The following is a 21,459-nucleotide window of genomic DNA, read 5'->3' as shown; positions in this document are numbered from 1 at the left end:
AAACAGATAGAAAGAAGAAGAAGAAGAAGAAGAAGAAGAAGATAGAAAAGAAAAAAACAGAATCCATTAAGGGAGTAGAAATATAGTGAACAGAAGAGAAAGTCCATTACTGTTTGTTGATGTCCTCTATTAAATGGAAACCTCAGAGGACATTGATATAATCAGAAGCAGACGAACTACATGGATGATCCAATGATGACTTCTTAATAAAGCAGCAGCAACTCAATGTGAGGCTGTCCCTAAATGTAAATGTGTCATAAATGTACAACAATAGGGTGAGCAGACATGAAAGGAAAGAAAATGATAGATTCTGATTGACATCGTGATTTTTTTTTTTAAGAGCCTAAAGTTGTAACATTAAATCATGTTTCGCAGCCTAATGTCACAATGGCACACTATGCAAACAAGCACATCCTCTGACTGCAATCTGAGATTAACTTCCTGGTTTATGTCATCACTGCTTATCTGTTACTGTCAGCAGATGTAATGTCGGGATTAAAAAAATAAAATAATAATCCTCATGGGTTTTGATTTCATTGAAACGACGTCACTGCACACAGCCGAGGGAGACAGATAAAAAAAAAAAAAAAGGAAATACACAGTACAAAATAATAAGGGAAAAGCTGATTAAAATTACTTCACACGGGCTACCTGCGCTGTAATGAACACAGCTGGAAAAACTGACATGCGCGTAGGAGGATATGATGTGAGAGGACATGATGATGATTTTCTCCACCTTGGGGGAGGATCCGTACACGTAATGCAAAGCAAACACACTCACTTGCGCCTGCGTTTCCTCCTTCAGCCGCGACGCATCTCCAGCAACGACGCCGCAGCTTGGAGATGCCCCTGGCACACACACACACACACACACACACACACAGACACACACACACAGACAGACAGAGACACACACTCACAGCCTGCCTGGAGTCTGGATAGAAGAAGGAGCCTCTTTATATTTGCCCTGGTCTGCACGTTTTTCTTTTTTTTGGGGGGGAAGGAGGCGGGGAAGGAGGGAGACTAGGTATTCCTCGCCGGAGCCGTCGTTGTGAAAACTAGAGGATGAACAGCATAAGACAGGTGCCCACACGGGTGAAGAGCAGGCGGACTGAGGCCAACCTCGGAGCGGAGAGGGAGCATTTTGACAAGAAGCAGGTAAACGTGAAAAGCGGGGAGAGTCGGCGGGTTAGTGCTCTGTGTGGGATGGGGAAACCTGCGCTTCATCCAGGCCTGACTGTGGCTTTACCGGCTGACTGAGGATGTGTGTGTGTGTGTGTGTGTGTGTGTGTGTGTGTGTGTGTGTGTGTGCGCGATGGTCGCATAGGCCACATTAACAATCACCAACTTAAATGTGGATTTGAGTGTTTGCTCAGAGGATGAAATGTGTGGAAGAGGTTTCCACTGCAGGTTGTTCACATGCTAAACAGCTGAGGCCCGAGGCTCCAGGGAGATGCCCCCTCTGTGTGCTGAAATGTGTTCACACCCCCCCCCCCCCCCCCCCCCCCCCCCCAAAAAAAAAAAAAACAGCATTCATCATTATCTGGTTAATAATACAGACTTAAGGAAGTGACAATGCGGACAAACTTTTATTTTTTATTTTTTATTGATTCATTAAGTATTTTACATTTTCATGTGCTTTCAGGTGTCAGCATACAGGCCCATTAAAATGGTCCATTCTGGGAGATTTAATTTCACCCCTTTAAGCATAATGTTGAGGCATTTGACGGGAAGACTGAAAGTCCACCAGTGCCCTGTGTAGTCATTCCTCACTGAAGTGTGCCTCCTGGTATCATGCTGATCTTGTCCTTCTTGTTTGGCCACCTTTCCTCCCTTACAGACATTTCTGTCTCGGTTGTTAATCGCCTCCGTGTAGGAATTTCTATGTAGGAAACAGGACAAAGAGCGTAAACTTTGAGATATTTCCCTTGTGGAGTACTAATAAATGTGATTCAGTTTCTGTTGAATGCATCCACTGAAGGAATGAAGTTTTTTTTTTTTTTTCTTCATTCCTCACACAACAACAGGTGCTTTGTGGTTTCTGGCTGTCACTTCACTATGGTTACATGCCAGGTAAACCATGCTTTCTTCACCACTGTCGTCTATAGGAGTGAGAGACAAACCACACGGTGATTGTGGAGCTGCTGTGTCAAGCGAAGCACACGCCTCGCTCTGACTGGGAAACATGAGATTCAAACGAAGTTGAGTAACTAAACAAACTGCTGAGCCTCCGCCTGGGCGTTCAGACTCACAGCACTTTCAGTATGCTGTTATCTAAAATGGGCTGAGCTTTTCCAGTGAGGGGAGTGCATTACTCTGTCAATGTTTTATTTGCTTTTGAAGCACATGTAGAGAGGTGGAGCTGAGACGCTCGAACCCCTGCTTGTTTGTTGCCCTGAGTTCATTCGTCTAATAATGCAGCATATTTGTTGACTTGAACAGTAAATGGCAACGACTGGGAACAGGAAACTAGCAATTATTGCCTTGCAGCCTAATGCTGTGCAGCAAATGTTAAACAAGGCATGTTGTGTGTAAAGGGCAGGTTTAAAACTCCTGACTCCTGACTGGCTAATGTTTTTTTTTTTTTTTTTTTAAGCAGAAACTACTGCATGACTTGGTAGCACCTCCTAACCAGTGTTTTACTACAGCCAGTTTAGTGGTGTGCAGTATGTAGGCTACTGATTAAACAAAACAACTTATTCAAATGGCATATTGCGCGACTATTAGCTATAAGCCATTATGGAAGAGGAAGGGGTCCATACATGTCTCTGTTAGATTAATATTTCTTCTGTCATCGTACTTTCAGTACTGCTGATTCATCCACACTGGCCACATTCACTTTCACTCCACTCTCCTCTAAACTCTCTCTTCTTTATGTTGACCTCAGTACCAAGGTGAAATGTCTCACACAGCTTCCTGTGTGTGCAGTGTTTGCTTTCTCTCACTCCTGTTGCCTGAGTGAGTGCCCATGAGAGAGGGAAGGGGGGCGGGAGTAGCAGAAGGTAAACACAGATATAACGAGTGGGAGTTGAGACAGAATTAAAAGCACGTTGGTTATGATTGTTTCACACATTACTAAAAAAGACTTCTGTGTTCAGTGAAGTCTTTGTTTTCGTAATGAGATTATATGTCAGTGTTTGTCAACAAACAAAACAGGGCATTCAATGTTTTACTTCACCTTTTCACCTTTTCTATGAGAGTGTTTTTACGCAAAGAAATCTGCAATTCTGTCTATTTTTCTGCTGAAAACCGGACTAAATGCTCATCATGAAATCTCAATTTTTCTATGAGCAGTATAATCATACAAAGCGCACGTCATGCTCATGCATTATTTACAAAACATGTGCTTATGATGCCCATAATATCCTTGTATTTTCATTGACAATAGACTAAAGTTGATGTCCTGAAAACAACATAGTCACACATAGTGTTTAAATACTATGATACATTCAGTATGTGTTGTGCTCTGACTTACATTGGCTATAATCGTGAACATCATGTGATTCTCAAGCTAACCAGCCAGCTCAGCAAACTGGCTTTGTTAAAGAATAATTAATCTTTTTGTTGAACCTTTTATTGGATTTTGTAAGCAGAATTCAATTAGACATCATAGTGAGTCATAATCTAATCAGACACAATCTCTATCTGTGCAGCCATTCATTAGTTCCTCTGATCCATTCACTCTTTTAGCTCATCCATTCATACTGCCTTTGTGGACTTATTTTTCATTTATGCTCTCTTAAAAAAGTGAACACAGTTTATATCTTATTTAGCCTGGGTGTTCATGTGTTTGAGTTACAACTGCTGCCTTGTTTGTCCGAGGGTCTTCATAGTAGCCAAACATTTAGGTTTTTAAGAGTGAAAAAACAGAAAATTTGAGGGAAAACAAAACAAAGCTCCCAACCACCCCCAACCCATACAGTGTGAGGAGGTCTAAATTGTATTTCTACAATATTCATTACCATGACATGTGCAGGGTCCTTTCTGTGAGGACAGTTGAGCAGTTCAGAGAACAAGACATCAAGTGTGGGCTCATGTGTTGGGGTTATTGCCTGTGTTGATGTGGGAGAGGCTGCGCTGGTTTAACCTGAAAGGGCCAAAGACACAGTAGGGTAGGAGAGGAGAGGAAGAACACAATAAGAAGTTAATAAAATACCAAAATAACTTTCCAAAACCATTTGGTCTGAGAAAAAATATTAAATTGAAAAAGTGTCATTGAACACACTCATAAATCCATGTGTTCACTGAAAATGGTTTCAAAGATAGTTAACCCCTCACTTAACATTTCCTTTGTTAATTCTGTGACACTGGTTTCGTGACTTGTTCCTGTTGTGAATAGTACTACGAAGCTAACCTCAGCTAATGGGTGTGAGCTGTGTTAAAGTCTGTGTGTGACCTTGTCAGCCAGATCCCAAGCAGCAGTCTGTTGAATTAAGCTGATAAGGACCTGCAATAAGTGCTCCTGCCTCGGGGCATTATGTCCAGTGAGGAGCAGCTCAGGTGTAGCATTGATGCTTTGACTTCATTAACTTCACACGCTCTTTTCACAGCGGGATGTCCAAACACATGGACACGCTGCTGAAAGGCAGAGATGACAAGGTAAGCAGAGATGCCTCAAGGTTGGAGGTATTTACACAGCTTAGAGAGGGTGGTGTCTTCGGACTATGGAGTGAGCATTTGGCTACAGTGATGCTAGCTGGCATAGACCTTATGGCAGGCCTTGGGGATTAGTCCAGGCTTTCCCTCCCTCTCACTTCTCCTCTCTGCTGGTCAGGGGATTTACTGACGCTTGAACCAGATGCAGCGCTGAATTGTTGGGCAGCCACACACTCGACAGTGTCAGCATGTCTGGAGCACTCGGACCAAATTGCTCTGTTAGTAAATAGTGTGGATATCAACCGACTTACCTTTGACCATGGCTTGAAGGAACTGGTATCTGTGCGTGTTAGTGTGTGACTTGTGTCTAGGCTGATGTGAGGCTTGATAGTGAGACTTTGTATTGTGTGTAGCGCCAGAGCTTAACCAAGAAGGAGTTGACTCGGTTATAGAGAAATAATTTCACTAAAATAATAATAGTCAGGTTTGCAGGAAATTAGAGAAGCCCAGTAGTAATTTGAGCAGCAGTGATTCATCTCTTAATTGATTAGAATATTGACAAAAATGAATCACCAGCTATTCTGACAATTGATTAATCAATTAAAAGTCATTTTTAATAGAGAAATCCAAGCGTTCTAATGTTCCACTTTCTCAAATGTAAAAACACATTGTTTCCTTGCCTGACATTTGAAGACCTTTCTTGAGCTCTAAGAAACTGTGATGGTCATTTTTCACAGTTGTCTGATGTTTTGTAGTCCGAACGATTAATTCAGAAAATAACTGAGAGGTTAAATCGATATGGAAAGCAATTTGTAAATGCAGCACTACTAGTAATTGAAGCGTTGCTAGTTTGGTCCCTTGTATGCAGTGTCCATTATTTCTCCAGTGGCCTTGAGCAAGGACATGTAAAGGAATGTACTCTGGAGTGCTCCAGTGAGTGACACTGAAATTGCCTGCTGTTCCCGAAATTGCTGCAGTACAGTAATAAGTAACTATTGTCACCATGTGCTTTATTTGACAGTAAACTGTATGTAGTATTTGGTCTCCCTCTACTACTTATCCTGCATTCAGTATCCGCTCTCTGACAGCCATTCTGAATGTACTATGAGAGTCTCCCTGCAGCCTCGCTGCTCAGCGGCCATCTGTTGAGGCCTCTGTGCCAGGCTCTGTGTGCCAGAGCGCGGCCCCCATCCAACCCAATCTTCTTCCCCAGCTGTCGGCCTTCCTCCCCCAACAAACCCCTCATTGTCACACAGGCCTCCATGCTAGTCCACTGCACTTGCCCTGTGTAAACGAGGGACTAGCAGTTCATTTGCGTCAGAGGCAGGCGGGGGGAGTCTGCTATTGACCAGCGGACCCCTCTCTCACTGTGAACGCCAGTTTTCACCCACAGTAGGCCCTCTGTGCTTTGTTGTGTGGCCATGTATGTTTTGGTGGTTGTGTGTGTGTGTGTGTGTGGACTGGGGTAGGCTGGTGAGTCCCAGGTTTCTAATGTACTAAAGAGGCTTTTATAGGGTTTTGTAGGATTAGGGGCCTCTGCCACTGATATGTGATTATGTTTTAAACAAAGATGTGACATGGATTTCTAAGCCTGTGTTTGAGGGTAAGACTGAAGAAGCAGGGTCTTCTGCTGGTATGTGAAACTTCTACTACATGTTATGGTCACATGTTCATGTTTAAAGAGCCTTTTTATGTAGGAAGATAATTGGAGAATTGGAGGCTGTGATAAAAGAGGCTGAGATTGAAGAAGTTGCTGCTTTAATGCTTGAACTGTATGTTGGATTAGTCTCTTACAAAGTACTGTGAGGATAAAGATGACTTGATTGCATCATACAGATTGAAAGGACACAGGGAACAACAGATGTTCATTTGTATTACATTTCCGTCAATTGTGTAACATTTCTAGTAACAACTAAGCATTTCGGGATTATTAGAAAAATATAATGGATTTTTCTAAAGTGTCACCTTTCAGTAAACTCCACCCAACTGTTGTTTCTCTTGCATGGTTTAACAAAGACGAGCAGGTCTGGTTGATTGAGTCGCCTCAGTGGGACACAGGGCTGTAGAACAAGGTTATGCTCTGGCTAAGTGTGGATTACTTTTTCAGCACACTTCCTTCATACAAAACACACTGAATTGTGACTTGGGGCGGGGCACACCACACGGCCTGATTTAGCTATGGGTGTTGTCACAGTAGTTAGGGTAATGGTGCCGTCGTCTAACCACAGCTTTGATCATTATGTAATCACTACGTGTAAGTGACTGAATGATTCAAATCTCTCTTGTAGCATCCTAAAAAGGGATGGCCGAACATGTTGGATTTTTATCAGGGATCGTTCTACATTCCTCTGCTTTGCTGACAGTCTTTGTCTTCAGACTTCACTGCATTGAAGCGAGGAAATATGTCTGTGTGTCAAATATCACAGAGGATACAGAAAACCTCCAAAAGTTGTTTTTTAAAACATGTACTTTTCATGATCGGTTAAAAATGAAAAAGTCTAAATCGGCCAGGAACTTTAGCTATGAAAGGAAAATAATTGTATTTGCAGATTATATTTCTAAAAAAGACATTAATTATAATGTGATGCTTAAATAGATGAATGACTCTTTATCATAGCACAGATGGGGGATGACCATGATAACTCTCTAGTGTAACAAGACCAACCAGTTATTGTATTACTTTCTGGCTATGATGTACTGTACCTCAGGTAAAATGTCCATGGGGGACATAGAGATCCAGTCAGTGTGTGTTTTTCCATCTCTTGCTTCCTGCTCATTTTCAGCAACACTTGTTTTACCTGCTGGACAGGTTGCAGAATGGCTCGCTGTGTGTCCTGTGATTCTGGTGACAGTCTCTCTCAGGCTTATTATCTGTGGGATAATTAGAGATGTTATCTTTCGATCCAGTTTGTCCTCTTTGTCCTGAGCTGCACTGCATAACGCAACAAAACATAAAGCTAAATACTACATACATTAATTGTGTTGTTTCACACAGGTGGCATACAAGGCAGTTTAGCAGCATTAGATATGGAAAAACAAGATTTAATATATCTTTATCAAGATGTTCGTGATATTACACCAGCAAAGAAACAAAAGGGAAAGCATCTGACGTGCTTTGTAATCACTATGTACCCTTTTCTTCTGTGGTCACTTCTTTTTTTGTTTTTTTTTTTGTTTTTTTTTTTTTTTTTAGGATAAAATATCCTTATTGTCACTGCAGTAGTACAGTTGTCATTGTACAGGTACAAAAATATAACGTTTGCAACTCCTGTACTCAATGCTATAAAAACAATAAATAAATAGTAGTAGAATAGACAGTACAAACATAAAATAGTAAAAAATAGAGCTACATGCTACAATGGGATAAATTGATAACAACAGTATAAGTGCCAGCAGTCTTAAATAGCGCAGAAGCTTAGATGTGCAATGTAGCGACCGAGCCAGTCAAGCATGGACAAGTAGCAATGTCGTAACTATAGTATAACAGTATTCACTGTATAAACAGTATATAACAGTGTAAATAGTGCAAACAGCTCAGTTGTGCAAATAAATATAAAGTCTTCATAAAGAAAAAGAAAAAACCCAATGTGGTTTAATGCTACTGTATTGATCTCGTACACCTAGGTTATTAATTGCAGCAGCTGTCATTGTATTGTATTGTACTGTGTTTATGGATATGAACACAATATCCAAGCAGCAACACAATGGATGAGAGTGAACCCCTATGTACAATGTGGCTTATTTTGTTGGATAGTGCAGTATGTGTGTGTATGTGAGGTAAACAAGTCAGTTTATGTCAGACTAAACACACTCATTCAAAAAAGCAAGACATCTATCAGCTAGTTCTTCCTGAATTACTGTTTTTGGTCAGTTAAAATCAATCTAACCATAAGGTGAGAGCGAAAAGTACGTCTGTACAACACTGTATGTGCACAGTGCAGAGTCATTGTTTCTCTGATTCATTCCTGTCTGTGCAGTGCAGTCAGTTATCATTTGTTTGACTCCTGATCTTTATTTAACTTCTCATGACTTATGTATTTGTTGTTGCGTCTATTGTAAGCTCTGACGATTGTGTGGGTGGAGACGCAAACCATACAAGATCTAAGATTAACTCCTCTCCTCTCCTCTCTTCTCCTCTCATTCCAGCTGAGCAGCATCAGCAAAGCCATCAACTCCACTGAGACGCCTGTGAAGGAGAAACATGCACGACGTATCCTTACAAAAAACTCCTGTCTCTCCTCTGTGACGCACAGACAGTTAACTGAGTGCTTACATTGTAAAGTCATCATGAAATTGAATTTTGAGAAAATATGTATCCATATTTTTTATATTTCCTACATTACGGTGCATTACGGTAAAATGCTAAAACAAAATTATTTACATTTAAAAATATATATCACAGAATAAACATAAGTACATTATCTCACTTGTATTGTCAAATGGGTCTATATTATGACACGAAAATATAGGTGTCAAGGTGAATGTGTTTTCATTTCATTGTGACTTGTTTAGCAGTGTTGTACATGGAGGAGCCATCAGTCCTGTGATAGTTTGTTTATCCTTAACGTCAAAATCAACAGGAATCATCCTGGGGACTCACAGGGAGAAGGGAGCCTACACCTTCTGGTCATACGCTCTGGGCTTCCCTCTGGCCAGCAGCTCTATCCTCAGCTGGAAGTTCTGCCACGTCCTGCACAAAGTGCTGCGGGATGGCCACCGCAATGTAAGGCACCAAGTCCCTTTCTCTTAATACCTATTACTATCCGTACAGCATGCAGGCTTTAAAAGTGAAAAGGTTTTGAGTGACCAAAGACCTGATGTTGCAGCCTCAGGAGTTCAACATAAAGCTGGGAAAGATAATTAAGGCATAAAGACTCGAACTGTGGAACCGTACATTGTTCTGTGCACTGAAGGTTTGTCCTGAAGATAAAATGCTCACATTGATTTAAATTCAGATGTAGCCTTCCTGCTTTAGTCCATTGTAAAAACACAGTGATATATGTTAAAAAAATGTGAGTGAATATGAGTTTAATAGGATTTGACCAATATAACTGGGCGTTACTAGAGTTGTTCATGTAAATGGTCACCTTCGCAGGTTCTACAAGACTGTATGAGACATCACAGTTCTCTAGTTGAAGTTGGGAAACTGTGGGTGAGTCACTGCATCTTTTTCCTACATCTTTTAAAAATAATTTCAAAAGAATGCTGCTTGCAGTTGAACGGATTTCCTATGAAGCCTGAAATGATCGCTATCAAGTAAGAAACAAGACAGCTTCAACTTGACAAGATATTTTTAAACAGATCTTTCTAATTCCTGTTTGTGGTTTTCAGGGCAACCTCCATGACAGATATGGACAGCTGGTGGCTCTGTATACCAGGCTGCTCTGCACAAAATTGGAGTTTCATGTGAAGGTACAGGGCATCTTCTGTCATCTGTCACACCACACACTATGTCACCAAGATGCATGTGATGGATGATTCAGCAATGATTCAGCGGCACTAATGCACTGCAAAAAAATGTACCCCAATGCAGCATTCGGAAATCCCACCGAACCTGGAGGTCACAGATGAAGTCCTGGAGCGCACTGCGGGGACAGACATTAATAATGTGTGAGTTTCCAAATATGGCAAAAATAACCTTTTTTTTTTTTTTAAGTCTGTTTAGGTTTAAATCCCAATTATCATCAACCATAAGCACTGTTGCTGCCACCCAAATGAGTTCATAAAATAAACAGACAAACCCTGCTGCTGGTTTAATTTCACAGGGTTACATCATCATTGTTTCTGAGCAAGGCCTCTTTTCTTTCTAATGAAGGTATCAACTTCTCTCCTGCAGGTTCCAGCTCACAGTGGAGGTGTTTGATTACCTGGACTCAGAGCTGAAGCTGGCTGAGACAGGTGGAAAAAAAAAATAAAAACCTCCTCCCACCTTTTCCCCCATCCTGCTCTGTCAAAGAGAAACCTGAGCCACAGTTGAGGGCTGCAGTCTGCGAACATTATCTATTTATGTAGAAAAGCTAAGAGCCTGTCAAGAAAGGCTTATTGAGAGCAATGCACATACTGGACTGTGGTCCATTTCATTTAATTAAAAAAGTGATTTTAGCTATTTGGTCAAGTTTTAACTCATGTGCTTTGTGTTTGCTTCAATTAGCTCTAACTGATGAGGAAATGCCAGCAATCAGAAGACATTAAGTTGACTTCCTCCAGTTTAGCTGTAATGGCATGCTCCTCCCAGGCCTGCAGGGTGGAGCCCCAGGATCACATCTCAACACCCTAAACAAATTTTGCACTCGTACTGTGAACAAAGTTTGCTTGGACTCTGTAGTAGTACTCACATTTGTCATCAGTCTCTGTGCTGGAGTCACCTGTATGTGCCTTTGGTACCTCAGCAGTCTGACTCACCAGAACAGTTTGCACTTTATTCAACAACAGTATCTGCACACAGCTGTGATCAGGGTGATTTACAGAATGGATAAAAAAGACACAGGCAACATCTAGAAGCATGTTTCAAATTAATGCAGTTTTTTTTTTTAATTTTCAAAATAAAATTAACCAACAAAATATTTGGTTAGTGACAGACAAGCTCTACTTCAGGGATACCTAATATGTATGTTCCTGTCTCTGGTTTTGCCCCCAGTGCTCCGACAGCTCAACACATCCATCGCCATCTCCACTCTCACATCAGGCCAGTGTCGCCTGGCTCCACTTATCCAAGTTATCCAGGACTGTAGTCACCTCTACCACTTCACCGTCAAGCTGCTATTCAAGCTGCACGCCTGTAAGACCAGCTATTGCCTACACTGGACAAAATGTCATTCAGCAGAAGTTTTTGCCTGTAAAGAATATAAAAATCTTGTGTTGTTAAAATCATTCAAGATATAAGCCTTAATGTAATTTTTAATGTGTATCTATGCATTGCTTCATGATGGAAAAAATTTGGATCATATCATTGATTTCAGGTCTCCCAGCTGATACCCTACAAGGTCACCGTGAACGTTTCCATGATCAGTTCCACAGGTAGGTCGTCCAAGGCCTCAGGTCATGGCTCAATGACAATGGCAGCATAAAAGGGGGAAAATATTTTTTATCAAAGGAAGCCTGCAACCTAATCCTGCCTCACCCAGTCACCACAGCTCTTTGAACAGATGCAAATGTGCCCATCACTGCTTCCCATCCCCCACTCTTTGTAAAGTGTCTGTTGGTATTACTATCACATTTATATCTTTACTGCTGCATTCAGAGAGTAGTCTCCAGGGTTGGGGGACATGGTGATATATATATATATATATATATATATATATATATTAATAAAAGATTGTGTAGTTTAACTGTTTTACCTCATTTTAGTACAATGACACAGTTTGCTGTACCTGCCAACTGTGATAAAACACGTGAAAGCCATCTATGTAAAGCCTAGAAAATATTAAAGAAATGGTATTTAAAAAATAAAACATGAATGAATTTAACTTGTTTTCCTTTGTCCCACAGCCTTAAGACCTTCTTTAATAAAGCCAGAGACATGATGTACTTCAAGAGACTGATCCAGATCCCCAAACTGCCTGATGTAAGAGCTCAGAGGGATGGGGAAATGTGGAATTACTTCAATGCTGAGTCAAAGCCTCCATCTTGAATGTCAAAGACTTCACCATTAGCCTAATGCTGCTACTGTTAGCTACAAACTGGACCAACTGGCTTCATATTTACGTAGACGGCTGTATTTTCACTTGAAGGTTTTCTCATAGAAGACCATAAATAGCTTTTTAAAAATTCACTTCATACGATAACAAAGATGTAAGTGGTTTAACCATGTTGACTTTTTGTCCTCATCATTGTCAGTCCCCACCTAACTTCCTGCACGCAGCCTCACTGGCCAAACACGTGAAGCCAGTGGTGGTCATCCCTGACGATGATGAACCAGAGCAACAAGACGATGACGATGATGAACCAGAGCCGCTCATCGAGGTCAGCGATGTCTCAACATCCAGCACGCAGGCACAGCCACAGGTATGGCACAACAGTCACAGATGCACTCAAACAAGTAGGCAAAACTACCATGATGTTGTGTAAGCTTTTTGTTATGTTTATTCATTTATTTTTCCTTTTTTTCTCAGCAATTTGACATATTTGATCAGACATTTGGGCCTCCCAATGGAGGTTTTGATGACAGGTGAGCCAAGGTGTTTTTCACTGTAACCTGTGATTGTTAAATGGACAGATTGGTTTCATCATTTAGTCTGTGCCAGCGCCCTGTGACAGTGGGTTTTCTGTCTGGCAGGGATCTCCAGATTGAGAGCCTGAAGCGTGACCTGGAGTTGTTGAGGGCAGAGCTTGAGAGAGTCAAAGCAGAGGTAAGGACTGAATAACCTGTTGCTTGGGTTTGGACTGTTTTCTGTGTGTGTGTGTGTCCGTGTGCCTGTGAAAGTAGAGAGTGTTATTATCTATGTGCAAAGGAATCTGGGTCATGTGTTGGGCAGATGCAATTGCTGCTCCTGACATGTGGAATGTCACAAGTAGCCTGTGAAGGAGAGACGATGTGGGTATCCAGTTGAGATTTTTTACGTCACAGTTTCCAGCGTTTCTTCAGCATGTCATCCCTCTTCTTTCTGTTATGATTGTGTTTTTCTGTTATTATAAAAGCAGGCGTGAAATAAAAAGATAGGAAGATAAGGTTTGGCAACTATGAAGACATGCAAGTAGATTTTTTTTTTTTTACTGATGTGTAGATCTCTCTTTTCCCCTCCTGCAGGCTCAGCGCTACATCACGCAACTCAAGTCCCAGATCAACAGTTTGGAGGCAGAGCTAGAAGAGCAGCGCGCTCAGAAACAACGCGCTCTTGTGGAAAATGAGCAGCTGCGCATGGAGCTGGAGGCCACGCGTCGCAGAAACGCAGATCATGAGAGCTTACAGACCACCTTCATTGAGGCAGAGAGTAAGATATGCAATTAACAATTTTGAATAAACTTGGGGACGTAATCATGGACGAGTCAGTAAGATCACACTGTCATCTTTTCTGTCTGTGCAGAAAGAGCACAGGCCACCGAGCAAAGGTACAATAAGCTGAAGGACAAGCACTCAGAGCTGGTGGCCAGTCATGCTGAACTACTCCGGAAGGTACAGACAGACTGCAGATCAGCCAGAGATGCTTGTTTTAATTAGATGTCAGCAACTCATAGTGTGTGGTAACACTGAATGTGTTGATGTGCTGACAGAGTGCAGACACGGTGAAGATGCTGTCAGTAACCCAGCAGACCCAGGAAGAAGTGGAGAGGACCAAACAGCAGCTGTCGTTTGAGGTTGATAGGATAAAACAGGAAGCTGACATGAAGGTCGGTGGTGTTTGGTTTCGCTTTAAACACTTGGATGTCAAGCGCAGGTGTTTGTGATTGACGTGGTTTCATTGTCACTGTAGCTGGAAGAGCAGAAGTTTGAGATGGAGAAGCTGAAGAGAGAGCTGGAGGAGAAGATGGCAGAGGTGATGCGCATCAAGGCGACTCTGCAGAGCAGCGAGATGGTGAGTGCGCACCTGTGGTGTTACAATGCAGCAACGACCTTGATGATTTTAGTAAATTCACCATCATGTAGTATTCATCGGGTCTGTGTTTGGAAGCTTGAGGGATGTCGCATATTTCCGGATGGACTATCCGTCTGACACTCACAGCCATCTGCCTCTTCTGGCTTCCCTCATCACTCTCTCTTTTTGCCAGACATCGGAACAAATGAACAGCTCAATGACAGCTCTGCAGGCAGAGAAGGAGCGTCTGATGCGATCCGTGAGTGAGAAGGAGGCGGAGCTGTCATCTCTGCGGCAGGCCGCGCAGGTGCAGCAGTCATCACTTCAGCTGGAGCGAGAGAGGAGCAGCAGGGAGCTGGGAGAGCTGCAGGGCAAACTGCAGGAGAAGGTCAGTCGGGACAGTAGAGCCCAGCTCAGCAGAGTGAGCAGCAGACTGGTCTCCACTCAGTCCATTTAATTGAGTTGTTTTCAACTTGACAGTCTGTCGCCTTAAGAAAAAGTACACCAATTTTTTTTTTTTAATTATCCCAGGTATTACACTATAAACATGAACAACTGTGAAGAAAAAATATGAGCATTGATGAAGCACACAGCCAGGGTGAATGTGTACATTTGTATCTGTGGTTATTTTTGAAGGAGCTGTGATAGTAGTGTCATTACTTTCTGTTCAACTTAACCTGCATTTTAGTCAAATTAACATGCAGTTTAGACACTGTGTATACGCTTAACCAAACTGTAACTATCAGAGTTTTTAAGGCATTTAAGAACACCTGCTGTGACAAATAATGGCATCTGAGCTGCTTGATAACACACATGGTACCGTCTGATTCTAATGAAAACCTGTCAAGGAAGCACAGTTTTTCCTTACTTTGCACAAAACTGGCTGCAAGGGCATACTGTACTTTAGCAGCTCTATGATATATCAGGGGTCTGATGCTGAAAACATGAGGAAAAAAACAGGAATAAGAACAGAATAGCTTTGTAAGCACACCAAGCCTAAATTAACTCTTTAAAGTCTAAGAAAGTCTTTTAAAGAAGGTCAATAAATGGAATGTGGCCATGGTCCATTTAGGACAATAGTTAAAACATGTGCATGCAACAACCTTTCTGAGTGAAATAAGATTTAAGGAAAGAAACTTTTTGAAAGAACATGAAGCAGAGTGTGGGTGTAGATGCAGAGATGCATTTAGACGGAAAAAATGTAAATCTTTCATCTGGACTTCCTGCTCTCTGCTGTATTCACTGCAGCTAAACAAAAAAAGGATACACAAGACACAAGCTTCATTTGGCCAATTTAGTTTAACAGTAAATCTTACTTTTGCTGATGAAACTGTAACATTGGGTGATGTGGACACACTATGGAGATGACAGGATGGGGTGTCATGCATTCTCCCCTAGGGTGACTGTGGACAGATAGTTTGCATGAGATGATCTGATACAAAAATCTACAATATAGTTTGCATGTGTCATTATACTTCCCTGGTCATCAACAAGTATATACATGTATGTATGTTCTGTTGCTTGTGTATTCATGTGTGTATGACTGTAGGTGAGTCTGGAGGAGCAGATGAAGCAGAAGCTCCTGGAGGAGCAGTTTGCTCTGCTGCAGGGTACCATCACAGAAGCTGAGAACATCATCCAAGATGCTGTTGCTAAGCTGGATGATCCCCTCCATATACGCTGCACTAGCTCTCCAGGTCAGACCTCTGCCCTGTTATTTCTCAATAAACATAAACTTACAGGTTAAAAACAACGATGTGAATAATGTGAGAACAAAATAAGTTAAAGTGTTTGCAAGGCCCTGATTTAGGCTGGTGGAACATATATATTATATTGTCTATTCCGGACACTTTAACAAAGCTAATGTTTTATTTCAATCTTCTGTTTGTCCTCCAAACACAGATTACCTTATAAGTCGGGCGGAGGCCACGCTGGGCTCCATTGACAAAGTGAAAAAGGGCCATGCAGATTATCTGCATAACATGGGGGGTAAGATTTGTCTGCCTCTGATTCGACTTGATCCTGCTAACCTCCTGACACTGTGTGGCTGTTTTTTTTTATGCTTGTTAATATGGCGTACTGCTGCTCTCTTACTGTATACTCTTGTAACCAGATGCTGGAGGGCTGCTGAGGGCTCTGACCCAGTTCTCCCACTTGGCTGCGGATACAATCATCAACGGCAGCGCAACTGCACACATGGCACCGACTGACCATGCAGACCGTAAGGAATATCTGAATATTCTCTCGGTGTTATTACAGCTATTTTCATGTTCATTTTAGTATATATCTATCCACATGTAAAGCCACATCTCAGATTTATATGATAATATGATCAGATTTCAAGATTCAAGATTCAAAATTTCTTTATTTGTCATTTTTACGGTGCACATAAAAATGTAATTTAATTAGAAGCAGCATTTCAATAGTGATTTCTAAATGTCAATGGCCAATGGCTGATCTCTGCTCTTCTACACCCTGCAGGACTGACAGAGAACTGCAGAGGCTGCGCAACTCAGAGTCTGCAGTACTTGAACGACCTTAAGTCCAAGGCCACCCTCCAGAGGGCAGACCCAGCCTCCATTCGCATAATTGTTCAAAAGATCCTGCACTTGGGCCAGGTGAGGAAAAAACAGAACTATTTTAGCTGAATGTTATAATAGGAAGAAATCCATGAGAGGCGCAATGAACCACCTCCTGAATCCAGAGCAGTATAAAAATATCATATCAGTAATATAATCATCCAGATTAGTTCAATACAATACAACATTTGAGTTCAATTTTCATCAGTGATATTTTAAGTCACTTCCTGTATCATTCACTTGCGTTTTTTCTGATCATGACAAATTATTTTCCAAATTGTTATGTTCAGGAGCTGCGGCCGAAAGGCATGGACGTTCGTCAGGATGAGCTGGGAGATCTGGTCGACAAAGAAATGGCTTCAACATCAGCAGCTATTGAGGAGGCAGTCCGCAGGATTGATGTAAGTATTGTAAATCTTATTTAAAGGCATATTATCTGTAATAAATAGACCTCTGATATTCTACAGTGTATCCACTGTGACTGATAAATGTCTCATATGGTTTTGTATTTAGGAAATGATGAATCAGGCACGAAAGGACACATCAGGAGTTAAACTGGAGGTTAACGAAAGGTTTGTTCTTGTTGGTACTAAATCAGTTAAACACCTGCTTATAACAAGATGCATCATGCTTGAAGTATATTGTTCATTGAAGAAAAATGCCACAACTCGTAACGATCTGTTTCACTCCTTTACAGAATCCTCAACAGCTGCACAGACCTGATGAAGGTACACAAATTTGATCTCTTTCAACTAATACATGTCTTAGATTACCATAGACTACATAACTAAACCTTACATACTGTACGGTAAATACTACTTTTTAATTAACATCAAAATGAACATCCGTGTCGTCGTTGTTGTTGTTTTTGTGGTCTAATTCTACCTGTTTATCTTCCACTCTCCCATAGGCCATCCGCATGCTGGTTATAGCATCTACAGATTTGCAAAAGGAGATTGTTGAGGGTGGGAGGGTGAGTCACACTGTTCTGACTTTGAATAAAAACAGGCTGCATATTTATTTCAAGAGTTCAACAGCTTGTGTTTCTGGAATCAGAGTGAGCTGTTCTGTTTCATTCAGAAAACCAGCTAACAGTACTGATGTTTTGCTTGTTAAGGGTGCAGCCACCATTAAGGAGTTCTACGCCAGAAACTCACGTTGGACTGAGGGACTCATCTCTGCTGCCAAGGCTGTGGGATGGGGAGCCACAGAGATGGTGTAAGTTCTGAGTCATATGGGACATCACATTATATGATACTCAAGGAAGTGCTCTACACTGCTTGACTAATATCAAATCAAAAAGTTGACCCCTGTGACCTTGTGAAGATTGAATGTAAACATTATTGCAGCAGGCAGAGCCAGTTCTTCCCAGGAACATTGCTAGAGATGTTGGCTTGCCTGATAACAGCTGTTCAGGCAAAATAAATATCAATCCAGGTTTCTTCTAAATTATTCAGTGAAATAATTCAGACCATCCAGATATTCAGCATAGTTTGAGCTTATTCTACCATGGCACAAAATGTAAAATGCATGTAGAAGCTGTAAGAGGATGCAAGTATTCTTGCAGATGGCCTAAAAGGTTGACTATAATTATATTCATGACTTGAAACGGACCCAGAAATGATTTAATGATGTTAAAATGTTCTGTGTAACACCTCATATGACACAGGTATTAGTCGGTGTGCAGAAATGTACCCTTTCCAGGTGTGTGGACTGAAGAGGTGTTATGTTTTTACCTGCTTTTCCACAGAGAGTCTGCTGATAAGGTGGTGCTGCACACAGGCAAATATGAGGAGTTGATCGTCTGCTCTCATGAGATCGCCGCTAGCACAGCACAGCTGGTCGCCGCTTCAAAGGTAATGGACACATTTCTAAGAAAAACACAATGGTAAAAACCTTTGAGTTAACTCCGTTATTACTGTTGAAACAAACTGTGTTGCATTTATTTATTTATATTTTACATTTGTCTTCGGTGGGAGTACCATTGAAAACATTTCTGTGTGGTCCCTTTGGACAGCAAATGAACTAGATTACATTTAATTATGCAGCAGTTTGTTTTGCAAATGTAACTTTATCCTTTTTTATCCCTTTCAACACACCTTTGTGACTGACTGTCTAGTTCCTTTCTGTAACTGAGTTTGTTGGTTTAGTATCTAAATTGTATGGTCTGGTCATACTCAAGGGATCTCCTCTGCACTCAGGTTAAAGCAGACCGCAGCAGTAAGAAGCTGTCAGTTCTGCAACAGGCTTCTCGCCATGTGAATGAAATGGCAGCTAATGTAGTGGCCTCAACAAAGACAGGCCAGGAGAACCTGGAAGAAAAAGGTGCGTTCAATTTGATCTATGTACTAGATCATCACAGTCTCTGATGAGCATCTGCAATTTTAATAATTCTCTTTTATACAAACATGTTTTATGTGCAGATACCATGGATTTCTCTGGGATGTCCCTCATCAAGTTAAGAAAAGAAGAAATGGAGTCACAGGTAAGTGCCTTTTTTTTTTGCTATTTTATGTTATCGTTTTGTCTTATGAATTAAATTAAATTTGACTCTCAAATTTAAAAGTTGTTAGTCTCCAGGCATCATAAAAGACAGTTTAAAATTTGTTAAAATTAAGTCCAGAAAGATACATTTTTTTGCAGTGTATATTGTTCAGATGTCCATCAACATCTTCAGCAATAAGTAAATTGTAAGAAAACACAAAAAAGCAAAGGCATACAGTATATGCACAGTTGAAAGACTAACACTATTTTAAAAGGATCTGCTTTATTTCCCATTTTACAAGAATGAGCTTGGCTGCCAGCTGCATTTACATGAACTAAATGAAATGAATGAAAATAAAATGAATAAAGCAGCGACAGGTTTAACCTGTTTATGTGTTTATTTCTCATCCCTCAGGTGAAGGTGCTGGAATTAGAAAGTCAGTTGGGTAATGAGCGATTGCGTTTGGGCGAGCTGAGGAAGAAGCACTATGAGCTGGCTGGAGTTCCACTAGAGCAGGTTTCTGAGGGGAACGGTGAAGCCTCCTCGCTGGCCCATCCTGTGACTATGTCACCAAAACCCAGCAAACCTGCTCTCATGAAGAAACCTACATTGTCCCAGAAACCCCTCATTCCACCCAAAGTAAGAGCTGTGAAGAAAAGTCTGTGTTGTATATGAGAAAAAAAGAGATGACTTTGTTCATAAATCGTATCTATTCTCTTGTCTTCTGTCTGTTGCAGTTTAAGTAAATGCTGGAGCAGAGGATGAGAATGCTCCACTACTTGATGTTTGGATTGACCAGAGAAAGATCGCCTTTTTGTGAACACACAGTTCCTTCAAGTTGCATGCTGACAATCCTCTGCCTCGTCCTGCATCTCACTGTTCATCCTTTCTTTGTTTTTTCTTTTTCTTTTTGCCAAAATGGACCAGAAGCCTGATTTTTGACCTTCGATGCCTGTAAGGGATATGCTGCCTTTACCTTTTTTTTAAAAAGATACATATGCATGCCATCCAGGCACAACCCTTTTTATTTTAGTATGTGGCATCAAGAACAAAAAAGGTTAATATTTTACTTTTAGGCTGTGTGAAAGTTTTTTTTTTCTGCATCACAAATATTTTAGATGATTAAGCACTATTGCTCTTAGAATACAAACTTTGATAATAACCACAAATCGACAGCATATCTTGTATGTGAATAGTTAGTTTAGTTTTGATCATGCTTTGGACAACCTTTTTGCACACAGTTTTGGACATTCATTACAGAGCACATTGCATTTGTCTTAACATACACTCTATGCTATTTATGTTGTGGTGGGTGGTAAGGGAAACTGGGGAAATGTGTTGTGTGCATCCATGTTCCTGCAGAAGTTTTACATACCTCTGGCTTTGCCTTCATGATGGACAGTGTTCCTCTTAAGTATGAAACATCTTTCTGTCTCAGCAGTACAAGATTGTCTCAGAGGCCTTGAAGTGTACTGTACTAAAGCATTAAATAATACCTGTAAAGACATACAGTCTGTATAGGAATGTGCAATTCACACCTAGTATAATTTATATCTACACACATCTTTTGAATGTCCCTTTATTAGAGGAGAATCTGGATATCATGTTAAAGCATATAGATAGACTTAATGCTTGCACACAAATATCAAGAAGTAGGTGTCCTTAATTATCAAATGCTTCTTTTAGGCTGAATATGCAGATTTAGGGTTAGTTATTGTACCATATGAAGGTCTTCACATCCACTTTGCCTCTGGGAGCTTTTCTTACAGGGACTTAAAACACATCTTTTTATGTTCTGTCTTTTCCTCTGTATGAAATGTCTTTATACACTCAGATCTATTAATATATTTTAGTAAAGATAATGGTGGTTACTCCTTGTAAGAAGTATAAATGTAAAACAAATGAACAATAAATGTTTGATTTGATGTTCCATTGTGTTTTGTTTTCTACAAAAACTACAAGAATTTGTTGTTTTTTCTTTTTTTTTCTCTTAATAATCTTGAATAGGCTATTTTTTGTATTCAAGGTTAAACTAAACTATTTTGTCCAGTCGGTAGGATTGACCACTCAAAGCTTTTATTTGCAGTGTAAGATTAAAACTGATAAAAATTACTATACAAATAATAGAAAACAGTAAGTAGATTTTGTAGGTCGCTAAAAAATCGTGACATACTTTGTACGTTTTCATATTTCTAAAAATAATTAACTCCCCTTTTATGTTAATACAGTGGTCATATTTTAATAAATTATTTTTGTTAAAAAATGTATTTTATTAGAGACTGCCCAT

The 21,459-nt window shown here is 40.7% G+C and overlaps 1 protein-coding gene and 1 long non-coding RNA gene across 3 annotated transcripts; one reads left to right on the top strand and one right to left on the bottom strand.

The window, feature by feature from the left end:
• Window positions 1-805: 805 nt before the first annotated feature.
• Window positions 806-21,097, top strand: hip1rb (huntingtin interacting protein 1 related b). 2 transcript variants are annotated; one of them, XM_071483012.1, is made up of 32 exons: window positions 806-1,158; window positions 8,743-8,806; window positions 9,177-9,319; window positions 9,692-9,748; window positions 9,928-10,008; window positions 10,130-10,206; window positions 10,433-10,494; window positions 11,234-11,374; window positions 11,556-11,613; window positions 12,085-12,160; window positions 12,433-12,600; window positions 12,708-12,763; window positions 12,872-12,944; window positions 13,343-13,526; window positions 13,620-13,708; window positions 13,807-13,923; window positions 14,007-14,108; window positions 14,302-14,496; window positions 15,658-15,805; window positions 16,011-16,097; window positions 16,222-16,329; window positions 16,590-16,726; window positions 16,978-17,088; window positions 17,201-17,259; window positions 17,385-17,415; window positions 17,598-17,660; window positions 17,805-17,905; window positions 18,438-18,543; window positions 18,889-19,012; window positions 19,111-19,172; window positions 19,587-19,811; window positions 19,910-21,097. In XM_071483012.1, the coding sequence occupies exons 1-32, from the start codon at window positions 1,066-1,068 to the stop codon at window positions 19,916-19,918; spliced, it is 3,207 nt and encodes a 1,068-aa protein (XP_071339113.1). In that variant the 5' UTR covers window positions 806-1,065; the 3' UTR covers window positions 19,919-21,097. The 2 variants fall into 2 exon arrangements, with proteins under 2 accessions (XP_071339113.1, XP_071339114.1); XM_071483013.1 differs by lacking the exon at window positions 806-1,158 and adding an exon at window positions 4,488-4,599.
• LOC139624157 (uncharacterized) lies at window positions 14,488-18,555 on the bottom strand. The gene is made up of 3 exons (XR_011691632.1): window positions 18,424-18,555; window positions 15,425-15,511; window positions 14,488-14,596 (listed from the first exon to the last, which is right to left on the bottom strand). It is a non-coding gene; the product is annotated as an uncharacterized lncRNA (long non-coding RNA).
• Window positions 21,098-21,459: the final 362 nt, after the last annotated feature.

The sequence above is a fragment of the Trachinotus anak genome, unplaced genomic scaffold (genome assembly GCF_046630095.1).
Source record: "Trachinotus anak isolate AG129_WGS33_773 ecotype Australia unplaced genomic scaffold, CSIRO_AGI_Tana_v1 ptg000008l, whole genome shotgun sequence".
Classification (NCBI taxonomy): domain Eukaryota; kingdom Metazoa; phylum Chordata; class Actinopteri; order Carangiformes; family Carangidae; genus Trachinotus; species Trachinotus anak.
Note: the sequence above shows the minus strand (reverse complement) of the source record. Positions and strands in the feature narration are given on the sequence as shown.

Bases quoted from the DNA above. Each gene is read 5' to 3' on its own strand.
- hip1rb (XM_071483012.1), top strand. From the start codon at position 1,066: ATGAACAGCATAAGACAGGTGCCCACACGGGTGAAGAGCAGGCGGACT. The intron at 17,416-17,597 runs GTACACAAATTT...ACTCTCCCATAG, and splicing joins GCTGCACAGACCTGATGAAG to GCCATCCGCATGCTGGTTAT. The intron at 19,173-19,586 runs GTAAGTGCCTTT...CTCATCCCTCAG, and splicing joins AAGAAGAAATGGAGTCACAG to GTGAAGGTGCTGGAATTAGA.